This window comes from Triturus cristatus, chromosome 3_1, assembly GCF_964204655.1.
Source record: "Triturus cristatus chromosome 3_1, aTriCri1.1, whole genome shotgun sequence".
NCBI classification, from domain to species: domain Eukaryota; kingdom Metazoa; phylum Chordata; class Amphibia; order Caudata; family Salamandridae; genus Triturus; species Triturus cristatus.
Genome location: NC_140583.1, coordinates 628416254 through 628439620, shown reverse-complemented (window position 1 = coordinate 628439620; position 23367 = coordinate 628416254). Strand labels below are relative to the sequence as shown.

The following is a 23367-nucleotide window of genomic DNA, read 5'->3' as shown; positions in this document are numbered from 1 at the left end:
GTCATACTTTCTTTTCTTTAAAAAGATACTCAAAATAAGAATTAGTGTGAGAATCGGAATATGTATCTTATAAAGTTCAATAAGTCAACTGAATCAGCACAAGATACTGATTCCAAACAAGACACTAGACCCATCTCGAAATCTTGACTGCTAACTATGACTGTTTGAGTATGTGCTCCCCTTCTTCCTCCTCTCTATCACTGCCAGTAGGATTTTGGAAGACCCATACCCACTCGTGTTCCAGAGTCTTTCCTGCAGATCAATATTTGCACCAAAAATAAGAATCTTTAAGAATACCAGCTCTAACCTGCTTGTACAGTAGCATTTACCTAACCTTAACATCTAGCTCACCTGCATGTTTAACCTATTCAGGTCTTCTTTCTTAGGACTCTAGAAACTGGTGATGTCTGTTAATCAGTAGAAAATACATATCAGAATCTGTGAATCGTCTTTCCAAGGGCACAGATATATAGGATTTAAGCAATGTGATGCTTTCTGTGCTGGATCAAGTTGCTACGCTATGTGTGTGGTATACCATACTGGGGTGGTCGTGTGTGCTAGTAGAATGTCCTTCAATCATTAAGTGTTGACCTAAGAGGTTTATGATATTACTAGCTGTAAATCTTCAGGCTGTGGTATGCTGGGAGGTTTTGGGTAAAAGGATGAGTATTCGGGCTCTGATTGGTATGTTGGCAACCAAATATTAACGTGGTTCTTTAGGAGGGATAGTTGCACTTAAGTGTATCTACTTTTTCTTTTGTGGGCTTGTAAATGGCAGTTAAAGAGAAGTTGACGGCAGATCCGGACAGTGAAATAGCCACCACCAGTTTGCGAGTATCACTACTGTGTCCGGTAAGTTTCAAGTAAATTACTTTTAGTTGAAATTAAACAAATTGCGAAGATATCTTTAGTTTATTCACTGTAGTTTTCCAGTGATGATCTACACTTTCTGTGTAGAACTATGATATGCTATTTTGAAAACAAATATACCATTGTGAGTCAAGGACATGAAAAGATTTCTTGTATGCAGGATTTGTAAACACATACATGCTGATAACTAATAAAGTTCATGTGACACCCTGTGTGTGACAACTCTGCTACCTGTTGCTACACTGTAGGTTCTAGTTGCATGTGTGCTCTTATACTGACTAGTTCTGTCTACTCAAACCTTTGTTAATTATTAGACTTTTGTTCCAAAACCTCTACTTTACGATTGCTATATGCACATCCTTTCTGTGAGGAATTGTTACACCTGTTTGATTTCCTGTACAAAATTGCACCTCACATGTAGTTTATTTGCTGCAGTTAGGTTTGTTCTCAAACTCAAAGGTGATCTTGTTATATCCCATATATACAGAAGTTCTTAATATCCTTGTCAATTAACAGTCTCAAGATCCATATACATCAATAATCTGTCAAAACTGTTCAGGCACCACCTGTAAAAAGTAACAGAAGTGCAGACTCTGGTTTTAAAGTCTACCTAAGTACTTGCAGGTATATCTGTCACTATTGAAACAGAAGAACTTAAAGTTCCTCCAAAATTATTAGCAGAGATGAGTACTAAGATTACATATGCTCCAGCCCTCAAGGTCTGCCTTCAAAACCCGAGGTGCACCACTATTGGGGCTCCCGTTTTCCTCTCTTGTGAAGACGTTTTTTTCTTCTTTCTTTTAATGAAATCTCAAGTGGTGCCACAGAATCTCATTTCTCATGCCTGTTCTGGATTTATGAGAGATACAAATTTTGATTTTATGCTGTCTGAGATCAGCATAGAAGACTGCAAAGAAGATGCTCACCAGCTTCTTCAGGGGTCAGTACTGAGATGCTTCTATAACCACTGCACACAAACAGTGGAAATCTGACATGTAGTTCTCTTCACATACTGTTCTCAGTAAAGTGATCTTCATTAAGTGATAGCTTTCACTCCAGACAGGTGGTTCCGCCCAAGCAGGTGGCATTGGAAAAGAAATAGGATGCATTTACCTACGTGAACTTGTACAAGTGGTTGTCCAGTGACATTGAAATAGCTCGATAAAGAAGCTAACGCTGAAACCAATCTGATTGACGTTTAAAGCGCACAATAGCTGTAGTGTTGGCTGATCCTGAACATGAATGACATTTCCCAATAGGAATTGTGGAGGTGGATGTTGATGATATTGTCTGTTAATTGCATAATCTCTGGCAGACAGATAAAGCTATCTTCCAGATGTTAAAAATGAAACTACACTTCACCGAACACAACTTTGTCTAGGCAAGCAAAAGGACTGCAACGCATCCCACACCTACATTTTCTTAGTGGAATGCTGAAAAAATTAGTAAATGCAAGAAACCTTTACAGAATTCTCCGCTACTGGAAGGATATTAGTCAAACTCCATTTGCACCCCTAGGGTCTCTTTTGCTATTGATTGGTAAGCTGTGCAGTGAGACTATTCGTATCCTCTGGAAAAGAAACTTGTAGCTTAATGGGAAAATGTTTTATGAGGATTGTGACTAGACCTTGTCTTTTTGTCCCCTATTTGCTTTCTTAAAGCTTGGAAAAATGCGACTCACTATTCCCTGCCGAGCTCTGACGTGCTCCCACCTTCAGTGCTTTGATGCTACTCTTTACATACAAATGAATGAGAAGAAACCAACGTGGGTGTGTCCTGTGTGTGATAAGAAGGGACCCTATGAGCATCTTATTATCGACGGGTGAGTCTAGTGGAAAGCTTTTGAAACTCGTTCAAGTTTGGTTGTAGGTAATTAAAATTGCAATAAGGTGACATCAATCCTCTCTTCCTGCCTGAATGGAATTTAGTCTGGTTTTAGTAACCTTTTTAGGTCTTGCCTTTGATGTTAAAACCTGTTGTGGACCATACCAAAAACGTTGGTGGCTTTGTGCCAGCCCATTGCTTACCATTGGTTAACTTTCCTGTTATTTGCTTCCATCTGATTTCTTCTACTGAAGCAAAGCATCGTTACCATTTTTTGTGGATGACTTGTGTCCTTCTCGTGCTTAAGTTCAGGAAAATATTTTGTTTGTAGCATGTATGACTGTAGATGCACATGCTCTCATACTCCTACCATCTAGTGTTGGGCTTGGACGATTGCAACTTGTTTTTCTTCAAAGAAGTCTTTCGAGTCATGAGGTCTCTGTGACTCCTCCTCTGGTCGTGGATGAAAGTGGCACTGTCTCCATTGTTTCTCTCTGCCATCGGGTTTGGGCCTGACCCAATGTTGCTCCTTGTGTTGATGAGTTAGTCTGCTTCTGTCATGGCCTCAGAATCTCTTGTGTTTCTTCCAATTGCTTGAAGACTCTTTGACACACTTCTTCATTTTCACAGTGCTTGTTCCACTCCGCGAGCCCATTGTCGTCGAGCAACTTGGCCATTTTGCCTTAAGAGCCCCTTCGAGCCACCACATGCTCGAGACTACCTTTGGAGAGTGAAGACTCGTTCGAGGTTATGCAAGGAACTCCCTTCAGAAGATGCCCACAGTGACATTCTAAATACCCCAGGCTGGATATCCATGCTGTCTGCAAATTTTGCCTTTTGCCGGAGCATGAGGAGAGCTGGTACGACTCCTGCTTGGCAGGAAAATTAGGCGGCAGTGACGGGGCATTCTGAGAGCCGGCACCAAATGTCTAAATAGTCCTAGAAAACAACAGATATTTTCAATCAGGCTGACCTTCTCGACGCCAAAGAATAGGAATCTGGTAAGCTGCCTGTTATCTGCTCCAGTTCTCATTTGAAAACCATGCCTCGCATGAGTATTATTGCTATCCAAGCCTCTCAGAACTCATTAACGACCCACATTGGAGCTGAGCACCGTCCATCTGGGGGACAAGCATCAAGCGCTGTGCCTAAGCTGACACCACCTCCAGGTTCCCAGTGGCCCCAGAGCGCTGGTCGACACCGCCACAAGCCCTTGGAGCCAAAGAAAGATACTTTCAGGAGCCTTAACCCTTGGTAAGCCTCGAGTCCAAGGACACCTGTTGATGCCATTACTTTGAAAATCTTAGCCACCATTGAGGCCCAAAGTGCCATCCACACCAAAACCACCATCAGCTCCGAAGCCCTCCATTCATGAGATTTCGGAGAGCCTTATCCTCGAGAGGCTACAGCAGGGCCTGTACAGAAGACAAAAATAGCTCATCATCCACATGCAGACTGGTAAGATCTCTTCCTCAGAAAACCCTGCCAAAGTAGTGCAGGTTTTGAAGCAGTCCTTCCACTGCTGCTCCTCATTTGCGCTCAACGAGGCCTAAGGACATTGTTCTGCTCCTCCTTCACCACCACCACCTTCACCTCCTCCAATACAACCTCCACCCTCACCTCCTAGGACTTCCTCTCAAGGTTCACTGGAGTCCTACTCAGATACAGGCAGACCTAGCCTCTGTTCCTGGCTTAAGACTGCACCAGTCTACCCTGGTCCCTCGATTGATCCTTGGGAGGATTATGATTTGGCCTCTCATATCCAGATCTAGAACATGTCAGTCAGGGCCACCCAGTCGGATGATGCGAAGGCACACCACATTATAATTTAACGCACAGTTGCCTACCATAAGTTAAACCTCCATGTCACCCCTGAGGATAACAATATTTAGGTGGAGACGATCTCAAAGACACAGCATTCCGTTCAGTACCTCTACATGCTCAAGAGCAAGATAAAAATCCACCACCAAGATTTTCATGGAACTGGTCAAATCCTGTGTAAGCGCACCTCATATAGAGTAAAAGTATAAGCCAGTGTCCTCTGACCTGCTCTACAGCAGGGTTTCTGTCCCACCAGACTCCCTGGTTGTCTCCACTGCTAGGAAATTAGCAGCAGCCCAGGCCGTGGGCGACACACTGCCTCCTGACAAGAACAAGGAAATTGATGCAGCAGGGAAAAGAGCAGTAGTGGTTGCAAACACACATTGACGCATCATAAATTCTGTAAGCCTCCTCTCCCGGTATGATAGAGCTCACTGGGAGGAAATAAAGGGGCTACAATAGTACTTCCCTGACTAATTGCTCCAAAAGCCAAGTAAGGGAACCTCTACCTCTAAGAGCTGATTTGTGGAACTGGTGGTATCCGTTAGTTTTAGGATGGGAGGAACCCACCCTGGACAACTGGCTGATCAAGAGTGTAAGCAAACAGAAATGCCTAACCCACACCCATGTCTCCCTCCTGCACAGCCCATGGTTCACCTTAAAGTCTACAAAATCTCACTTGGAGACACTCCAAGTCCAACCCTTTATAGGTCAGTCCTAAACCCATTTGTGTGCAAAGCTTTCTCCAGCTCTGAATGTGCTGGCATTTCACCAGCTTCTTCCTCTTTTTCTTCCACTCTTTCCACTTCCAGAGTACTCAATAATGCATCTACTAGGTATGATGGCCACATGTATTGAAATAGTGTCTTATGCCAGAATACATATACTCCCACTTCAGAAATGTCTGTCAAACCAATGGTCTCAAGTGCAGGTTCAAGTAGAGGATGTAGGGTTTTTTTTTTTTTTAAATATCTATTTTATTGGCATTTAGTATTATTTCAAGAATACATTCCACATATTTATACATCTATATGCATGGGAACCTTAAGCACAATACTCATATGTTGGTGTGGTATTCAATACAATATGCATTAATGTTGGCTAACAATTTGTTATCTATTTTCCACTCTTGATCGTAACCAGTTTCTCTTAAGTTCTAACACTGTCGAAATTACATATCTGCACAATAACAGCTACCACACACATACAAATAACAATTAAGAAAAGAAAAATAGGAAGTTCCCTTATCATAATCAATTTGTCAGTTGGGAGTATCCAGGTTGATCTTTAACTCTCCCCACCATCGCTGTACATAATTCCCAGAAATTCAGAATTGTATCATTCAGACAGAAATACAGTCTTAGTGTGGAAGATAATAGACTCCATATAATAATACAAAAAGAAAAAGCTGAACACGAGTACTCACTCCGTGTCCCTACATTATACGTATAAAACTAAACCTTGTAACAAACTACCAGGGGTCCATATTCAGTGTCATCCATTCATACTCCATGGGCCAATGATGTCTGTGGGACCAGGGAGAAACCCGGGTGGTGGCACCTTTCTTCCTACCTATGATGTGCCACCTGGGAGCCCATCCTCACCCTCCATCCATCCCTGTTAAACCAAATGCCACGTAGTCAATTGTTACCCAGCACTCATTCGAGACACAGTAGGAGTGTGCTCTGCCCTATTCTTCAGAGTCAGTCGGGTCTGTATCCGGGGGCTGCGTAGGCGAATATCATGTTTCCCAAGCCTTCACTATATCTGCCTAGGGCTCCGCTAGTGGTTTACGCCGTTTCGTGATTCTATCTTCCTTAATCAAAACCCTTTCCTCAGCTCTCGCCCAGCAGGATACATCAGCCTCCCATTTGGTCACTAACAGAGCCTGCCGTGCCTTCCTCGTAAGAGCTATTCGCCTCGTAGCCAGGAGCAACGCCAAATCTACAAATTGAAGCCCCAACCTTTTGGATTTAGGTCTCGGAAATAAACCCAAAAGACAAGCCTCCAGGACGCATGTCAGTCTCAGGGACAGAACCCCATTTATCAGATCCACTACCTTCGTCCAATTTTCGTGAAGCCTCGGGCAGGACCAAACCATATGGTTGCAGTCCGCATCTCTCTGTGCACAACAGACACAGGCCTGTTCATCTCCCCCCATATACCACGTTCAGACGATGTGGCGTGAGATAAGTTCTGTGAAGCCAATTAAACTGCAAGTATTTAAACACCGCATTTCGGGACACCTTTTTGGGGCCACCCAGAACCTTTTCCCATTCTTTCTCTGTCAATTGCTTAGTCAGTGTACCTTCCCACCTCTTCCGTAACCGATGCAACGGATGTAATGTCATCTGCATTATCCCCTGGTAGAGCCACTTTACTAAATGCCCAGCCGAGCCCAGTGTCACCATTGCCTGTAAGACTGCATGTGTGTCCAGGTTCGAGGCATGTGGGCTGCTGAATTCATATCTGTGCATAGATCGCCGCCTAGTGTTGGGTCCGGATGTTTGCACGTTGTTGTCCTGGAAGAGTCTTCGAAGTATCCGGAGATAGGTGACTCCTCCCCTGGACTACAGTGCGCATGGGCATCCTCTCCATCCTCTGATTGTTTTTTTCCGCCATTGGGTTCGGATGTGCTTATCTTGACTCAAGTTAGGAAAATCTAGTTTCAGGCCAAAAGGCCTTTAGTTTTCGACGGTACTGTTTCCGATCGGTATCGACAGTTTACAGACTAGTTTCGCGATTTTAACAACTTTTCGGATCCATTCAATCCGACCATCGACTGAACTTCGACGATGGAATCGAGGACCCCATTCAAGCGGTGTCCTGTTTGCCACGCCAAATACCCCCATATCGCCGTCCACCCTGTGTGTAACAAATGCCTCTCACCGGATCATGATGAATCGAAATGCATGGCCTGTGCCCGATTCCGATCCAAGAAGACTCTACGGAATCGACGAGCCGCGCGACTGGAAGCGCAGCAAGCGGCACCGGCCCCGGCCAACATCTTCAGCACCGAGGACGAAGATGTCAAAAGCGTGGAAAATACACCCTCCAGCCCCACTTCCGAACACGGTTCCCGATCGGAAGATGTCGAAGAAGAGCTTTTTCACAGGGAAGAAGCCGACGATGAGGTAGGAGACTACGATGAGGCCTTAGGGGCCGAAGAAGGTAGCTCCGGTGAGGAGCAAGGCCTACCCGTCCAAATGGAGGATATCCCAATGGGTCAGTCGACGGCTCCGGTTGAGGGATCGCCTTCGGGCCTTACCCAAGACCAATCCCGCAGTTCCTCGGCCCCGCCCTCTGGCCCGGCCACGGACATTCAGCAAGAGCCATTGTTACCTAAAAAGACTGGTTTCCCTACCACGAAACCGAAACCAATCATCGCACCGGTTCAACAGAAACCGAAAGTGAAACTGACACTGGTCGGCTCGAGGACCACCACACCTTCGACGCAAGCCAAACCCGTCAGCTCCGACCGCACCAAACAGGACTTCGATGCCGAACTCGCTGCAGCCGATGTCGGCGCCGACCCAAAAAGGAAATCCATCGGTACCGTCAAAGCGCCGAGGCCCCCGGCACCGAAACAATCGGCACCAGCCATCAAGGTGAAAATGGCCACTGCATCGCTATCCACCTCGAAGGCAGCGACTAAGGTACATTCATCGACGCCGTCGTCGGCTCCTACCCCTCCTCGGCTCGATGACCCGGTGACTTCGAAGAAGTCCACGCCGGCCGATACGGAACCTATCGGCGCCAAAGAACCATCGGCGTTCCAGGTGCAACAAGTGGCAGCGTCCTTGAAACGCATCAGGGAAAAGGCAGCCCTCCAGACCTAGTCGGGCTCCGAACCGAAACGGGCACAGAAGGCACCTTCGGCACCGGCCAACATCACCTTTGGTCTGCCACCATCCACGGCGCCGAAAATGTTCAAAATCAGAACCCGCGTCACACAGACAAGGTCCCCATCTACCGAACACTCGACTACTGGGACATCGCCGTCCCACTTCATCGACGCCGACACCGGCAGACTTATGCTCCAAAAGCGGAAGATCACTTCAGGGCACGCTTTGGACTCTTATAGGATCCCGCTAAAACAAAAAATGCCGGCGGAATCGGAACCAGTTCTTTATGAACGCATCCACACCTCTTACACAGATCCATCATTCTCTCCAACGCACTCCGACACGGATGCAGTGGAGGACTACATGGGTGACGACACCACCTACCCCGAAGACATGGACCCTGAGGGCCAGCAAGACCCTGATCAGGTCTGGGATGACCCCATAGAGCCAGGTGCCGCCCTGGATACACAGGACACACAACTTTATGGCGCAAAAACGTCCCCCACAGAGGACACTGCTGCATTCAACGCCCTCATTGAACGTGCCGCAGCCAATCATGGAGTGCAACTCCACTCAGACACTATCGAGGATGATTTCTTGGTGGACACTTTCGCATCCTCCGAGAGGACTGTAAAAACTCTGCCCATGTTAAAAGGTGTCCTAAAGCCAGCAAAGGACATTTTCAAAGAAACCACCAGGGCACGGGTCATAAACCCCAGGATCGAGAAAAAATACAAACCCGCACCTGGGGACCCCACGTACATTAGGAGCCAGTTGCCTCTGGACTCCATTGTAGTTGCCAATGCTCGCAAACGAGCACACTCGCAGACAACTGGTGATGCTCCTCCCCCGGACAAAGAGTCCAAGGTTCTAGAAACCTCCGGCAAACGGATTGCAGCCCAGGCAGCAAACATATGGCGCATCGCCAATACACAGGCCCTCCTAGCTCGCTACGACCGTTCACACTATGACACATTAGAGACCCTACTCCAACACCTGCCAGATGAGTACAAAGAGGCAGCGGAGCTCCTCATCAGGGAGGGACAACTGCTCACAAACGCATCCATCAAGTGTGCACTGGATGCCGCAGACACAGCTGCAAGGGCAATAAACACTAGCGTCATGCTACGACGACACGCCTGGTTACGAATCTCCGGATTCAAACCTGAGGTCCAAAATAACATCCTCAATCAGCCGGTCAACCCCGACTACTTATTTGGACCGGAGGTTGACACCACCTTAGAAAAGATTAAAAAAAGACACGGACACTGCGAAGTCAATGGGGGCTCTGCAAACGCAGACTTTTCGTAGTGGCTCCTTTCGTCGCCCCGGAAATAGAGGTGCAGGTAGAGGACAGGGGGCACAACAAACCTACAATAAAGGGGGCACACAGGGTTCCTACGATAAAAACACCCGAGGTGGATATCGTGGCTCCAGCACCAAGGGCAGAGGACGTGGTTACGGCAATACCAGGTCCTCCCCCAAGAAGAAACAGTGACGCCCTCTCCCTTCCCCCCCGACCACATAACACCTGTCGGGGGGAGACTCCAGCGGTTCCTGTCCACGTGGAATTCCATCACCACAGACCGGTGGGTCAAAGATGTTATCCAACACGGTTACTGTCTCGAATTAACCTCCACTCCACCCACCATACCGCCAAGGCACCGTCCTATGTCCTCAGAGCACTTAGCGTTATTACAGCAGGAGGTGCTAAGTATGCTGCAAAAAGGCGCAATAGAGGTCGTGCCCATACACCAGCAGGGAACAGGGGTGTACTCTCTGTACTTCTTAATACCAAAAAAGGACGGGTCACTCAGACCTATTCTAGACCTGAGACCCCTCAACCACTACATTCTCTCAGAGCATTTTCACATGCTCACCCTGCAGCAGGTTCTCCCACTCCTCAGGCAGGGAGATTTCCTAGCCACGCTAGACCTCAAAGATGCGTATTTCCACATACCCATACACCCGTCACACAGGAAATATCTCCGGTTCACCATTCAGGGTCAGCACTATCAATTCAAAGTCCTCCCCTTCGGAGTAACAACAGCACCCAGAGTTTTCACAAAGTGCCTAGCTAACGTGGCTGCACATCTACGGAGGCAACACATTCACGTCTACCCTTACCTGGACGACTGGCTTGTTCAGGCAAAGTCAGCCCAGCAATGTGCCAGCCACATGTCCCGCACCATTCAGCTCCTTCACAGTCTGGGATTCTCACTAAATTACCCAAAATCACATCTCCAACCCGCACACGTACAACAGTACCTAGGTGCGACCATAAACACTCTGGCAGCCACAGCTCAGCCAAATTTAGTGAGGATCAGCAGCATGCAAATGCTGATTTCCAAGTTCAAACCCCAACACTCCCTTCCTGCGCGAGTGTTCATGCAGTTGATAGGCATGATGGCCTCCTGCATTTTCATAGTCCCACACGCGAGACTACATATGCGCCCGCTTCAGGAGTGCTTAGCACGTCAGTGGAATCAGGCTCAAGGACAGTTGAAAGACCTAGTGTTGGTGAGCGGTCGGGCATACAACTCTCTGCATTGGTGGAATCCACAAAACCTTTGCAAGGGCAGACCGTTCCAAGAGCCTGTTCCACAAATAATACTGACAGCGGACGCGTCTCTCCAGGGATGGGGAGCTCATGTACTCAATTACACAGTGCAGGGACTATGGACAACACAACAAAAGAAGATGCACATCAACCTTCTGGAACTGTTGGCAATCTTCCTAGCCATGAAGGCATTCAAAGTACATCTGTGCAACAAGGTCGTGTTGATCCGGACAGACAACATGACTGCCATGTACTACATACAGAAGCAGGGAGGAACACACTCTCCACAGTTGTCTCATCTGGCTCACAGCATGTGGAAGTGGGCCATTCAGAGGAACATATTCCTCATGGCGGAACACCTCCCAGGCAAGGACAACCAGATGGCGGATCTGCTCAGCAGACACAGCCACCAAATGCACGAGTGGGAGTTACACCCATCAGTACTCCAACCGTACTTCCAGCAGTGGGGTCATCCAGAGATAGACCTATTCGCGACAAGCGAAAACGCAAAATGCCAAAGCTTTGCCGCCAGGTTCCCACATCCACAGTCGCAGGGCAATGCGATATGGATGAACTGGTCCGGCAGATTTGCGTACGCTTTTCCCCCAGCGCCATTGATACCGCTGGTGGCACGCAAACTGCGACAGCACTCACTGACACTCATCCTGGTTGCTCCAACATGGGCACGCCAGCCATGGTACGCAACCTTTCTGGAACTTTCCGTGGTGCCGCATCAAAGGCTGCGGATCAAACCCGCGCTTTTGACGCAGAACCATGGAGAAATTCAGCACCCAGATCCGCAACAGCTGAACCTGGCAATCTGGCTCCTGAAATCCTAGAGTTTGGCTACCTAAACCTGCCACCTGACTGTATGGAGATCATTAAGGAGGCCAGGAGACCCACTACCAGGGCTTGCTATGCAGCTAAATGGAAGAGGTTTGTCATTTATTGCAACAACAATGACATTAACCCGCTAGACGCATCCATTCAAAATATAATCTGTTACCTCTTACACCTATACCGATGCAATCTGGCATACACCTCAATACGTATCCATTTGACCGCAATAGCAGCCTATCTCCCGAACAGGCAGCACCTCTCCTTATTCAGAGTGCCTGCCATCAAAGCTTTCTTGGAGGGACTTAAACGAGTAATTCCCCCAAGACACCCACCAGCACCGGTGTGGAACCTCAACTTGGTCCTCACCCGACTGATGGGTCCACCCTTCGAACCTCTCCACTCATGTGAGATTCAATTCCTCACCTGGAAAGTAGCTTTCCTAGTGGCAATCACTTCGTTAAGAAGAGTTAGTGAACTCCAGGCACTAACCATTCAAGAGCCATTCATACAGGTTCACGCAAACAGGGTCGTACTACGTACCAACCCCAAATTCATGCCCAAAGTAATATCGCAGTTCCACATGAATCAAACTATTGAACTGCCTGTTTTCTTTCAAAATCCACAGAATGTAGCAGACAGAATGCTCCATACACTAGATGTAAAGAGAGCCCTCATGTACTATATAGACAGAACAAAGGACTTTAGGAAGACACAACAACTTTTCGTTGCCTTTTCTCCACAGCACAAGGGCAACGCCATTTCAAAAGCAGGTATAGCCAGATGGATCGTTAAATGTATTCAAATTTGCTATCAAAAGGCTAAACGCACATTAACGATTCCCCCACGAGCCCACTCAACACGAAAGTTAGGGGCGTCCATGGCTTTCCTGGTAAACATTCCTTTACAGGAAATATGTAGAGCAGCCACATGGTCCACTATACATACATTTACCAAACACTACTGTGTAGATGTACACTCAAAACAGCAGGCAGCTGTAGGACAGGCTGTTCTCAAAACTCTTTTTCAGACCGCTGCAGCTGGCACTGGTAGCCGCCGCTAATCGGAGGTACTGCTATGTATTCTATGCACAGATATGAATTCAGCAGCCCACATGCCTCGAACTGAATATGCTACTTACCAGTATGCATCTGTTCTTGGCATGTAGGGCTGCTGACATTAATATCGCCCACCCTCCTCCCCGGCGCCTGTAGCAGCTGCAGCTCTCAGAATTACTGTATAGCATGGTCATCACTTTCTGTATCTACTCCATCACTGCCACAATGGCGAAAAACAATCTGAGGATGGAGAGGATGCCCATGCGCACTGTAGTCCAGGGGAGGAGTCACCTATCTCCGGATACTTCGAAGACTCTTCCAGGACAACAACGTGCAAACATCCGGACCCAACACTAGGCGGCGATCTATGCACAGATATGAATGTCAGCAGCCCTACATGCCAAGAACAGATGCATACTGGTAAGTAGCATATTCACTCTACTGCCCCCATCCCCATATTTCAGCTAGGACACCTCGTATCTTATGATAATTCAAAAATTGTCCCCGTGGTAGCTCGTGATAATCCAAAAACTCGACGAGCGGCAGCAATTCCCCATCTCTGTAACAGTCCTCAACTGTCTGTACTCCTGCGTCCTCCCAGCCCTGTAGCTGAGGATGTAGTGTTGATCTAGGCCAGCACCCATCTCTCTCTACAGTGGTGGGACAGCAGGGGCAGGCCCTTCGCAGACCTGGTTCCGCTAATGACCTTTACCATGTATCTCCTGCTTGCTGGGGGGCACACCTCCAAGACAGTCCAGGGTCTGTGGCCACTTCATCGTGGCCTTCACCTCAATCACCTGGCGCTGTTTGTCATTCACAGAGCCTTCTAAGCCTTTCTCCAACAGATTCAAGTCCTGGTAGTCCTTGTGTGCACAGACAACATGCCCGCACATTCTGTCTACAAAAGCAAGAAGCACACACTCCCCTCACCTGTCAGCCCTAGTGCTGCAAGTTGGGCACTGGGCTATCCATCACCAAGTCCATCTCCTAGCAGAGTATCTACTTGGGGTGGACAACAACTTTGCAGACCTGCTCAGCAGAATGCAGCAACAAGTTCCCAAATGAGAACTCCACCCACAAGTCCTGTTCCCTTACTTTCAGAAATGAGGCACCTCAAACATAGAGCTTTTCACTACATACAGAAGCACAAAATGACCAAAATTCACAGCAAGGTTTCCATATACGGAGCTCTATGGTTCAACTGGTTAGAGATTCTTGTGTACACTTTTCCCACTAATACCATTTGTGGTCAGGAAGCTGAGGAAAACTTCCTTAAATCTCATCCTAATGGCTCCAATGTGGGCCAGACAGCCATGGTTCTCTACCCTTCCAAAAGACCTAGTTGTTTCCCATCAAATTTTCTGCTGCATCCTCCATTTTCGCCGGGTCTCTCTTTCACAGTTGTGGCTTTCTGATTAAACTAGCTCTGGGACGCCCCGTCACTGAGGCAGCCATGCGCTTTACAAATCATATCACATAACATAAATGTCCATTGCCCCTCATGAGAATCTCTCCAACACAGATCCATGACAAATTCAGCCCCCTAGACCCCTTAATAATTTGGCTACTGAAGTACTATTTCTTGGTTGCCTGGGCCTACCTCAAGAGTGCATGGACATACTCAGAGAAGCCTGTATACCCACTACTTGCATCCGCTAAACGGAAAACGCAAAAGACAGCCCATACGTCGAAGAAAAAGATGATCGAGGGTCAGCCGCGATCAAAAGAACCCCACGGATCCCACCCTAGGGATATAGACAAGGGCAGATAGGCAAACGCCTAAGGCAAGTACTGAACAAGAGGACACGAAGGGAAAGACATCACCTTCGAAGCCAGAACCCCCCCACCACCAATGAAGGGGATCTCCACGACCTCAGACACTGAAAGGGCCCTCGAGGTGGAGAAAAAGAAGAGACGGCTCAAAGTGGAAATGACCGCACTCCTTCAAAGAAAAAAGAAGTTTGACGAAGCGCTGAAGGGATTCCATAATCCCGTGAAGCCCACCATAGAAGCCGAAGAAAAGTAAGAGATCCTCGATTTGCCGGCAGCCCCCGAACCACACGAAGACCTCGAAGAAGAACTCTACACTCCAGAAGAGGAAGAAGCCTCTGAATCTTTCGCGGAAGAATGGAACAACCTCGACACACAAAGCCCAGAAGAAGAGATCTGTTGCTATCCCTTAAGGCTTCACCACTGGTTGATATAGCCTTCTAAAACACCCTCCTCAAGAGAAGAGCGGACACCTTCAGGGTCCCCTTGGAGGAGGAAAAGGAGACTCCTGCTTCCTCCTAGAGTCTTTGCAACCATCCACCAAGGGGATACAATATCTCCCAATGCTACCAAGCATTCTGGACCAGGGAAAAGATGCCTCAAAGAACCAGCCTCAGCTAAAGGGATAACACCAAGTGTGGTAAAGAAATATAAACCCTCAACTAAGAATCCTAAATACATTCTGGGAAACACAGTGCCAGACTCCATCATTGTCACCACAGCAAGAAAGAGGGCCAACGCCCACCCTTCCACTGGCCCACCATCTGAGAGCGAGGGAGCAAAAGAATGGACATGGTGGAGAGAAATATGGAAAAAGAAGCAGCAACACAATGGAGCATTGCTAACTCCAGTGCTCTTCTTAACAGGTATGGCCACCAGCAATGGTCCCTGAGGAAGATGAGAAAAGAGCCAAATCCATCATACAAGAGGGTAAGAACATAACTAATACCTGCCTAAAATCTGCCCTAGATGCATCCGACACAGCCAGCAGACAAATGTGCACAGGCACAACGTTAGGCATGCACGCCTGGCTACGAATATCAGGCTTCAAACAAGAGGTCCAAACCTCAATTAATAAGACCTTTTCCCAGGAGACGTCCTCTTTGGAAAGGTAGTAGATGAGTCACTACAACAGATAAAGAAAGACAATGAAATGGCTAGGGCCATGAGAGCCCTACTACAGAGAGGCACCTTCATGAGAGGAGGTTTTAACACAGGAAGACCCACAGCAGCAGTTTGGATACCAAGTCTGACAACAAAAGCCAAAGGAGCCCTTTACAGGGAGAGGCAGAGGGCAGCCTTCGAGAGATGCAGGAGCAAATTCAAAAGGACTTGCCCACAGCAGAAGACCCACACACAACACCAGTGGGAGGCAGAATAGCACACCACCTGCAACAATGGTAAGACATCACCACAGACAGCTGGATCTTAAATTTGGTACGACACAGATATTGTATAGAATTAAAAAAAAACACACCAACAATCCCTCCAAAGAAGACAAAGTTACTAAAATCAGAACTTAGTTATGAATAGTAGTAAAGGATCTCCTATAAAAAAACAAGCAATGGAAAAGGTACCAAGGAGAGAACACAACAAGGAAACTATTCACCATACTACTTAGTCCCGAAACAAGATCTCACATTAAGACCAATCTTAGACCTCAGATTCGTAAACAAGTTCATTAGCACGTAGCAGTTCAAAATGATGACACTACAAGAGATCATCCCACAGCTGCAAAAAAGGAGACTTCGTGGCAGCAATAGATCTAAAAGACGCCTATTTACACATCCCCATGAACCAAGCTCACAAGAAATGCCTTGCGTTCTTCTACGAGAACACGCCCTACCTACTAAAGGTCCTCCCTTTCGAAATAAAATCAGCACTAATAGTATTCACAAAATGCCTAGCTGCAATTGCGGCATCGCTAAGAAGGACGGGGATCCACGCCTACCCCTACTTAGATGACTGGCTAATAAATGCAAAATCAAAGCGAACCTGTTACGCACATGTCCATCAAGTAATCAACACACTCCAAAGGTTGGGTTTTTCAGTAAATCACAAAAAATCATCCACAATGGCAGAACTAGAAAAAACCTTCCTAGGAGCAAGATTAAACTCCAAACTTGCGTGATTCATACCCGATACAAAAGAGAAAACAAGTTATGAAACAAGAGGCTCGCCTGTACCAGAAGGGTCAATCCCTGACAGTGAGGACTGTCATTAAACTCATGGGCATGATAGCGTCATGCATCTCCCTCATCACTCATGCACATCTTCACATGCACCCTCTTCAGGAGTGGTTTTGCAGCATTTGGTCACAAGCCACAGGGAGTTGGGAAGATCTAGTGGTTGTAACACAAAAAGTGCAGACGGAGATAAAATGGTGGGCATCCAAAAACAGAACACTAGGCAGTCCTTTCAAGACTCAATCTCCCTCAGTGACCATCACAACTGATGCCTCCCACAAGGGTTGGGGAGCACATTATGGACACCTGAGAGTACAGGACCAATGAAACCAACCAGACTCCATAATGCACATCAACTTCAAGAGGTGAAGACTGTGTTCCTGGCACTGAAGGCTTTCCAAACCTACATACTGAAGAAAGCAGTATTAATTCAAACACCATGACTATGTTCTACCTCAGCAAGCAGAGAAGTACAAAGGTGTTGACCCTAAGCAAGCTAGCACAGGAGATTTGGAAATGGGCCAATTCAAAGAAAATCAACCTTCAGACAATTCACCTGCCAGGTAAAGACAACACAGAAGCGGATTAGCTCAGCAGACAGAACAGCAGCTCACATGAGTGGGAAATGAAACGGAGGACCCTACAACAAATCTTCACCTCTGGGGGACCCCAAAGATAGACCTATTTGCAACAATAAAGAACAAGAAATGCCAATTTTGTGCCTCCAGGTTTCATCACCACCTATCTAAAGGGAATGCCTCGTCACTAAACTGGTCAGGGACATTTCATATGCTCTTCCTCCGATTCGCCTGATACTTAGAGTCCTAGAAAAAGCCAGACAACCAGGAACAAATCTAATACTCGTAGGCCCTCAATGGTCAATACAAGCCTGGTACTCAAGCCTGCTCCAAATGTCGAAAGGACAAATGATCAAGCTTAAAGCAGACAAAGACCATCTCACAATGCATGGTGGGCAAATCTTTCACCCAGAACCAGCGACGCTCAGTCTAGCAGCTTAGCACCTGAATACATATAGTTCGGACATTTGAACTTACCTCAAAGAGCAATGGAAATACTGAAAGAGGCAAGAAAACAAACCACAAGACAATGCTACGCTAAAAAGTGGGAACGGTACACCATATGGTGCACTAAAAACAATACCCTAAGCTCAATTTCAATGTAGAAAACAGTGCTCATATATCTGCCACACCTGCTCGACAGTAACATAAACTATTTCAGCCTCAAGGTGCACCTGGCAGAAATTGTAGCCTATACCAGGGGGAAATCATGTCAAAGTGTTTTCACAGCACCAGTCATCAAGAGATTCCTTGAAGGCACAAAAAGAATTGTATCCTCAAAGTCTCCAGCACCGATGTGGAGTTTAAACACAGTATTAACACAACTAATGACTGAGCCATTCGAGCTCATGCACAAAGCAGAACTTCAATACATCACCATCAAAACTGCCTTTTTAATAGCCATAACATCCTTACAAAGAGTAAGTGAACTACAAGCGTTAAATATTGAGGAACCATACATGTAAATCCACAAAGACAAAGTCCTATTGAGGACAAATCCTCAATTCCTACCTAAAGTAGTAAGCAGCTTCCATTTAAACCATAGCATACAGCTAGCAGTCTACTTTGACTAGAATGGAGCCTCCATTCCTTAGACGTAATAAGGGCGTAGTTGTACTATCTACAACAAACACAACAAATTCGTAAAAACAATGATTGTTCATCTCTTACTCCAAAAAAGGAGCACCCGTGACAAAGGGGACGATTCCTCATTGGATTCTAGAAGCATTCCAGACATGCTATGCCTCAGCAGGTAAGAACCTGAACACACGGTCAAAGGCACATTCATATAGACACTATATGTGCTTCTGCAACATGGGCATCTCCACATACATTCACCAAACATTACTGCGTGGATATTCGGATGACTTGGGAAGCTCAAGTAGGGCAAAAGGTAATTCAACACCTGTTCACAAAGTCTTCCTCCTCTTACCACAGCCCCCCCCCCAAGGAGGGGGAAACCGCTAAATAATCTTAATTCACAGCATGTGAATCCAGAAAAGGGTTCACACTGCAAAATGAAATGGTTACTTACCAGTGGGAGTAGTTTTGCAGCTTCAAGATTATTCTGGGTTCACATGTAAACCCACCCACCTCCCCTATAATGAGGAATACTAACAGGTGGGACAACTTATCACTGAAACCAAAGAACTATCAACTAAACAGAATTTAAGACATTCCCTACAGGAACAAAGGGAAAAAAGAATCAGATGGCTACCACACACAGGAACTTCTGGGGTGCAATCTGACGTCACACAAGGGATGGACCTAGCACTAAATGGTGGTCGATCACACCCCAAACAGAGAAAAAACAAACTATTCCGGACCCAACCACTAGATGGCGGAATAATGCACAGCATGTGAATACAGAAAAGACTTCAAGCTGCAAAACTACTCCTACTGGTAAGTAACCATTTCAGTTCCGCCACCTACAATCCCCACCGATTAATTCTGTTTATAACGATTCAAACTAATTTATTTGGAAAACCATTACCAATTTATGAGAAATTAGAAGCCATTAAACAGCAGGATGGATCTTGCACAATTACAGAGTAGATCCTGTATGCCTATAGATAATGTAGACCAACAGGTCATTACTGATATCAGCACCCAACACCCACCCAATGGCTCACTTATCTCTGGATTTTGATTACTGTTTTGATGTCCTTGGGTGATTCCCTAGTATTCACTCTACAGTATAATACTCCTAAGTATTCTCAAGCTTCCATCACTTGTCTGTCGACCAGCACTGATGTTTTGAGACCCATTCTCAAGGTGAGGAATCTTTGGAAAGATAAATTCATCACTCATCCTGTGCCAGGAGGCTTTGTTGCTTTGCAATGGCTGAACCACAAATGAATTTTCCTGGGGTGAGCCACATGGCAGGATTTTTGAGTGCCAGGGCAGAGGAGCTCATCCATTGGCACCTTGCGATCACGATTGGCATTTACACCCGGAGGTGGCTCAAGGTCTCTTTCTCAAATGGGGACAGCCTTTGCTTGATCTGTTCACCATCTCTGAGAACGCTCAATGTCAGCACTTTTGCATGTTGGAGTTTCCAAGATCTCTCTCTGTGATGCGTTCCGCCCCAAATGGAATTTGGGATACCTGTATACCACCACTCCTGCCTAACCTTATCAAGAAGATCAAAACAGACTAGCCCCAAGTCATTCTAATGGCTCCTTATTTGGTATGGAGGGTATGGTATCCAGAACTCTTGTATTTAAACAAACAAAAAGGACACTGTTCCAAAAGGCTGGCTACCGGATGTTAACCAATAGTCCTCGCCAAGAAAAAGCAAAAGTGAAGAGAAAGACCTAGGTATAGAGGGGACCCCCTTAAAAGGAGAAAGAACAGGTCTTATCTTCTGTTGCCCTCACACACCCCGGAGGATGTCATGCTTCATCATCGGGCATTGGCTCCTCGTCGGGCCCGGCGGTGCAATGCCCAACGGGTCCCCCCCGAAGGGTCACTTTGGCGGAGCTCTTTTAAAGTCAATGCCGGATGGTGCCTGAGGGTATGTGGGGTGTGGGTCCAAATGAAGAGGGCTACAAGGTGCGTGCAGATAACAATAAAAATTTAAAAAGGGTTGCTAAGGCCAAAAATTGACAACGGGAATAGTTCCCATAAAGGCACATTAGAACCCCATGGGTAAACAGTTACCCTTACAGGCATAGATATGCATGTAATGGATCGACATGTTTCGCGCCACTGGTGCCACAAGGGTCATAGGCGCTTCTTCAGGATCAAAAACAATCAGCAGTGAAGTGCACGTGAAGTGAGTGATAAAAAGCATATACCCTCCTAATCAGTCAGGGTGAGCCAGTGCCCTGTTTCCCATACAGGGTGGCAGTAAATTGCTTATCCTCCTGATGGATACCCATTTAGTCCGAGCATTGTCCCCTGGTAACTCGTGGGAGGAGATGCATGGACGGGGCAGGTACTCTGCAGCCCGCACCCGGACACCATTTCCGTTTGGGTGCGGGGGTCCACCGTCTCTGTCCTTAGAAGGGACTCTACTGATAATGCTGGGTATCCATCAGGAGGATAAGCAAATTACTGCCACCCTGTATGGGAAACAGGGCACTGTGAAAGAGGAGCATGGACACTGGACCGTAACTCGCTCCTCGGTCCCCCCTCTCTTTTGATTTATCCAGAACTCTTGGACATGAGCATCAGTACTGCCATCAGGTTTCCCCTTTGAGAGGATCTGCTGTCACAACAGCAAGTCCGAGTTCTGCACCCAGTGCTTCACAATATCAACCTTCATGCTTGGAGATTGGGCTGCGACAGTTCAACACCTTCAACCTTCCTACAGATGTGGTTGCTGTCCTATTAGCAGCCAGTTGTCCTTAGACAAAACTATAAATGCCTGATGTTGGGACACATTTATGGCTAGACCCCCAACAGGCACAGTTTTGATATGTTTTCCCCCTAGCCCAGCTAGTCCTTGCTCAGGGCGCTGTTCACAGACAGCTTTTGGCTTTAATGAGGTTGCTTGATCAGCCCTCCTTGTTCAGTCTGACACACGCTCCCTTTGAGCCACTCCACAGCTGTTCCTTTTAGCTTCTGACCCTCAAGATAGTGTTGCTTGTCGCCCTAGTATCGGTGCAGCATGTGAGTGAAACTTGTTGGCAATTTTGATGACTGCTTGTGCCGAGGTTGATGATCAGGTGTTTTCTCTGCTAAGACTATATTTCAGAAGGATCCTAAAGTTCACGATGAAACACATTTTTTCTAAAATGAACCACATCCTCGCCTAAAACACTTCTCATAAATGTGACTATTATTGCTGCAAAAGTATACATATTTTAACATTTTGTAATTTTTTTCTAAACCTTCGTTTGAAAACCAGTACAGCACATTTACACGGGTTTTGCTTGAAAAGCAGCAACCTTTTGTACAAATTGAACTAATCTATTTCTTATTTAAAGAGGGTTTTATTCTTACTGGTATTTGGTTTGCTGCCCTGTTGCAATCCATTAAACTATTTATCCTGCCTCCCCACTGATTTCGTAAATTCTCTGACACATCCCTTTCTGACATCAAATATTAGTACTTTGCCCTTAATTTTTGGGGTATGACACGACCCTTTGTGAAAGGAAGATGTCTAATGTCTCACAAGGGATTGACTTCATGCCAGATGATGCTCAACGCCAGCACACTCACACACACACGCACAAAAAAACAAAGGAATGACCAGACATGATTCCGAACCCAACCACTTGATGGTAGAATAGATACACAGCATGTTAAGCCAGAAAACTCTTCAGGCTGGAAAACTACTCCAACTGGTAAGTAACCATTTTGTTTCTTCATTGGTGGTGCAGCGGTTATTGCACCTTTTATTCAGAACTTTTGTTGCAGAAGTAAATACAATTGAAAGTCATTCAATTAACAATTTCCAGAATAGAATTTTCTAACCGATACGCTTATTTTCAAAACAGGGTACGGAGTTCCTCAGGTACAGAAAGAAAGAGATGAGGACCAAAAAGGAGACCAGAGTCAGTCACCAATTGGTTGTCAGGAAGTGTTAAGGAGAGGGCCAGGGAAGTGCCCTTTGCGGAACTAGAGCTCTCACACACCCAGCAAGCTAGGTGTCATGCTTCATCATATGAGCACTGCCCCTCGTCAAGTCGGCGCTGCAATCCTTGACGGGCTCCCGAAACCGGGGCTCTTTATCGGGGATCTTTTGTTCCTGCCGATATGTGCTTGGGGGTGAGGGGCCTAGTGAAATGAATGTAGCAGGAAATGGAAGTTTAAAAAAAGGTTAGTCAGTCCTAATAATGTTTTTATTCTGAAGGTAGACTACCCTATTAAAATTGGTGTAGAGTGGCTAAGTCATAGAATTAAGGTGTCTAGACGTGAAGCTCTACTCTAAAGGATCAACATGTTTCTTGCCAAAATTGTCTGGAGGATCAGGGCAATTCATCAGGATCAAAAGCTGTCTACATAAAAGTGGTAATGTGAACTCTACATACCACGTCCTAGGTTGCTGCCCTAGTGTGTTGACTAGATAAGCTAGCAACGGTGCTGGCGGTTGTAGAGGACACCGATTGGGTCCAACGTCAAGGAACGTTAATCCTGAAGACCTACCCAAACCGCCAGGGACCCAACGCTTGCCCTACAACCCTTAACCAAGGTCTGTTTTGTTGTTGTCCAGACTGATCTATTTGTTTGGACTGCTTATTACCAAATTATTTTTTTTACATGAGCAATTACCCGTTTTGAAGATTGCTAGCCTCTCAAGCAAGTAGTTTTATTTCACCTCCTAAGAATACTCTTCCTGGCAGTCTAGCCATCACCAAAAGATTGGAAGATTTAGTTTAAGCCTTAACTTCAGGTGAAACGTATAATTATGATTGTTCAGTCTTCTCTTGAGTTCATTTGTTGCTTTTTTGAGACTTCTACTGTTTAAACAAAACTGATTTCTGATGGTTACTACTTCTTGTGGATACTTCACCTTTTAAAAATACCTAGATGACTGGAAATCTTTAGCAAAGGCTCTCCAATACTGAC

The 23367-nt window shown here is 46.3% G+C and overlaps 1 protein-coding gene across 3 annotated transcripts in view; it reads left to right on the top strand.

Annotated features, from left to right (window-relative positions):
• PIAS1 (protein inhibitor of activated STAT 1) overlaps positions 1 to 23367 on the top strand; it is an 872437-nt gene that overhangs the window by 519198 nt on the left and 329872 nt on the right. For all 3 annotated transcript variants that reach the window (XM_085644594.1, XM_085644596.1, XM_085644595.1), the window contains exons 8-9: positions 779 to 852; positions 2532 to 2692. In XM_085644594.1, the coding sequence (XP_085500720.1) occupies positions 779 to 852; positions 2532 to 2692 (235 nt within the window). The remainder of the gene's footprint in view (positions 1 to 778; positions 853 to 2531; positions 2693 to 23367) is intronic.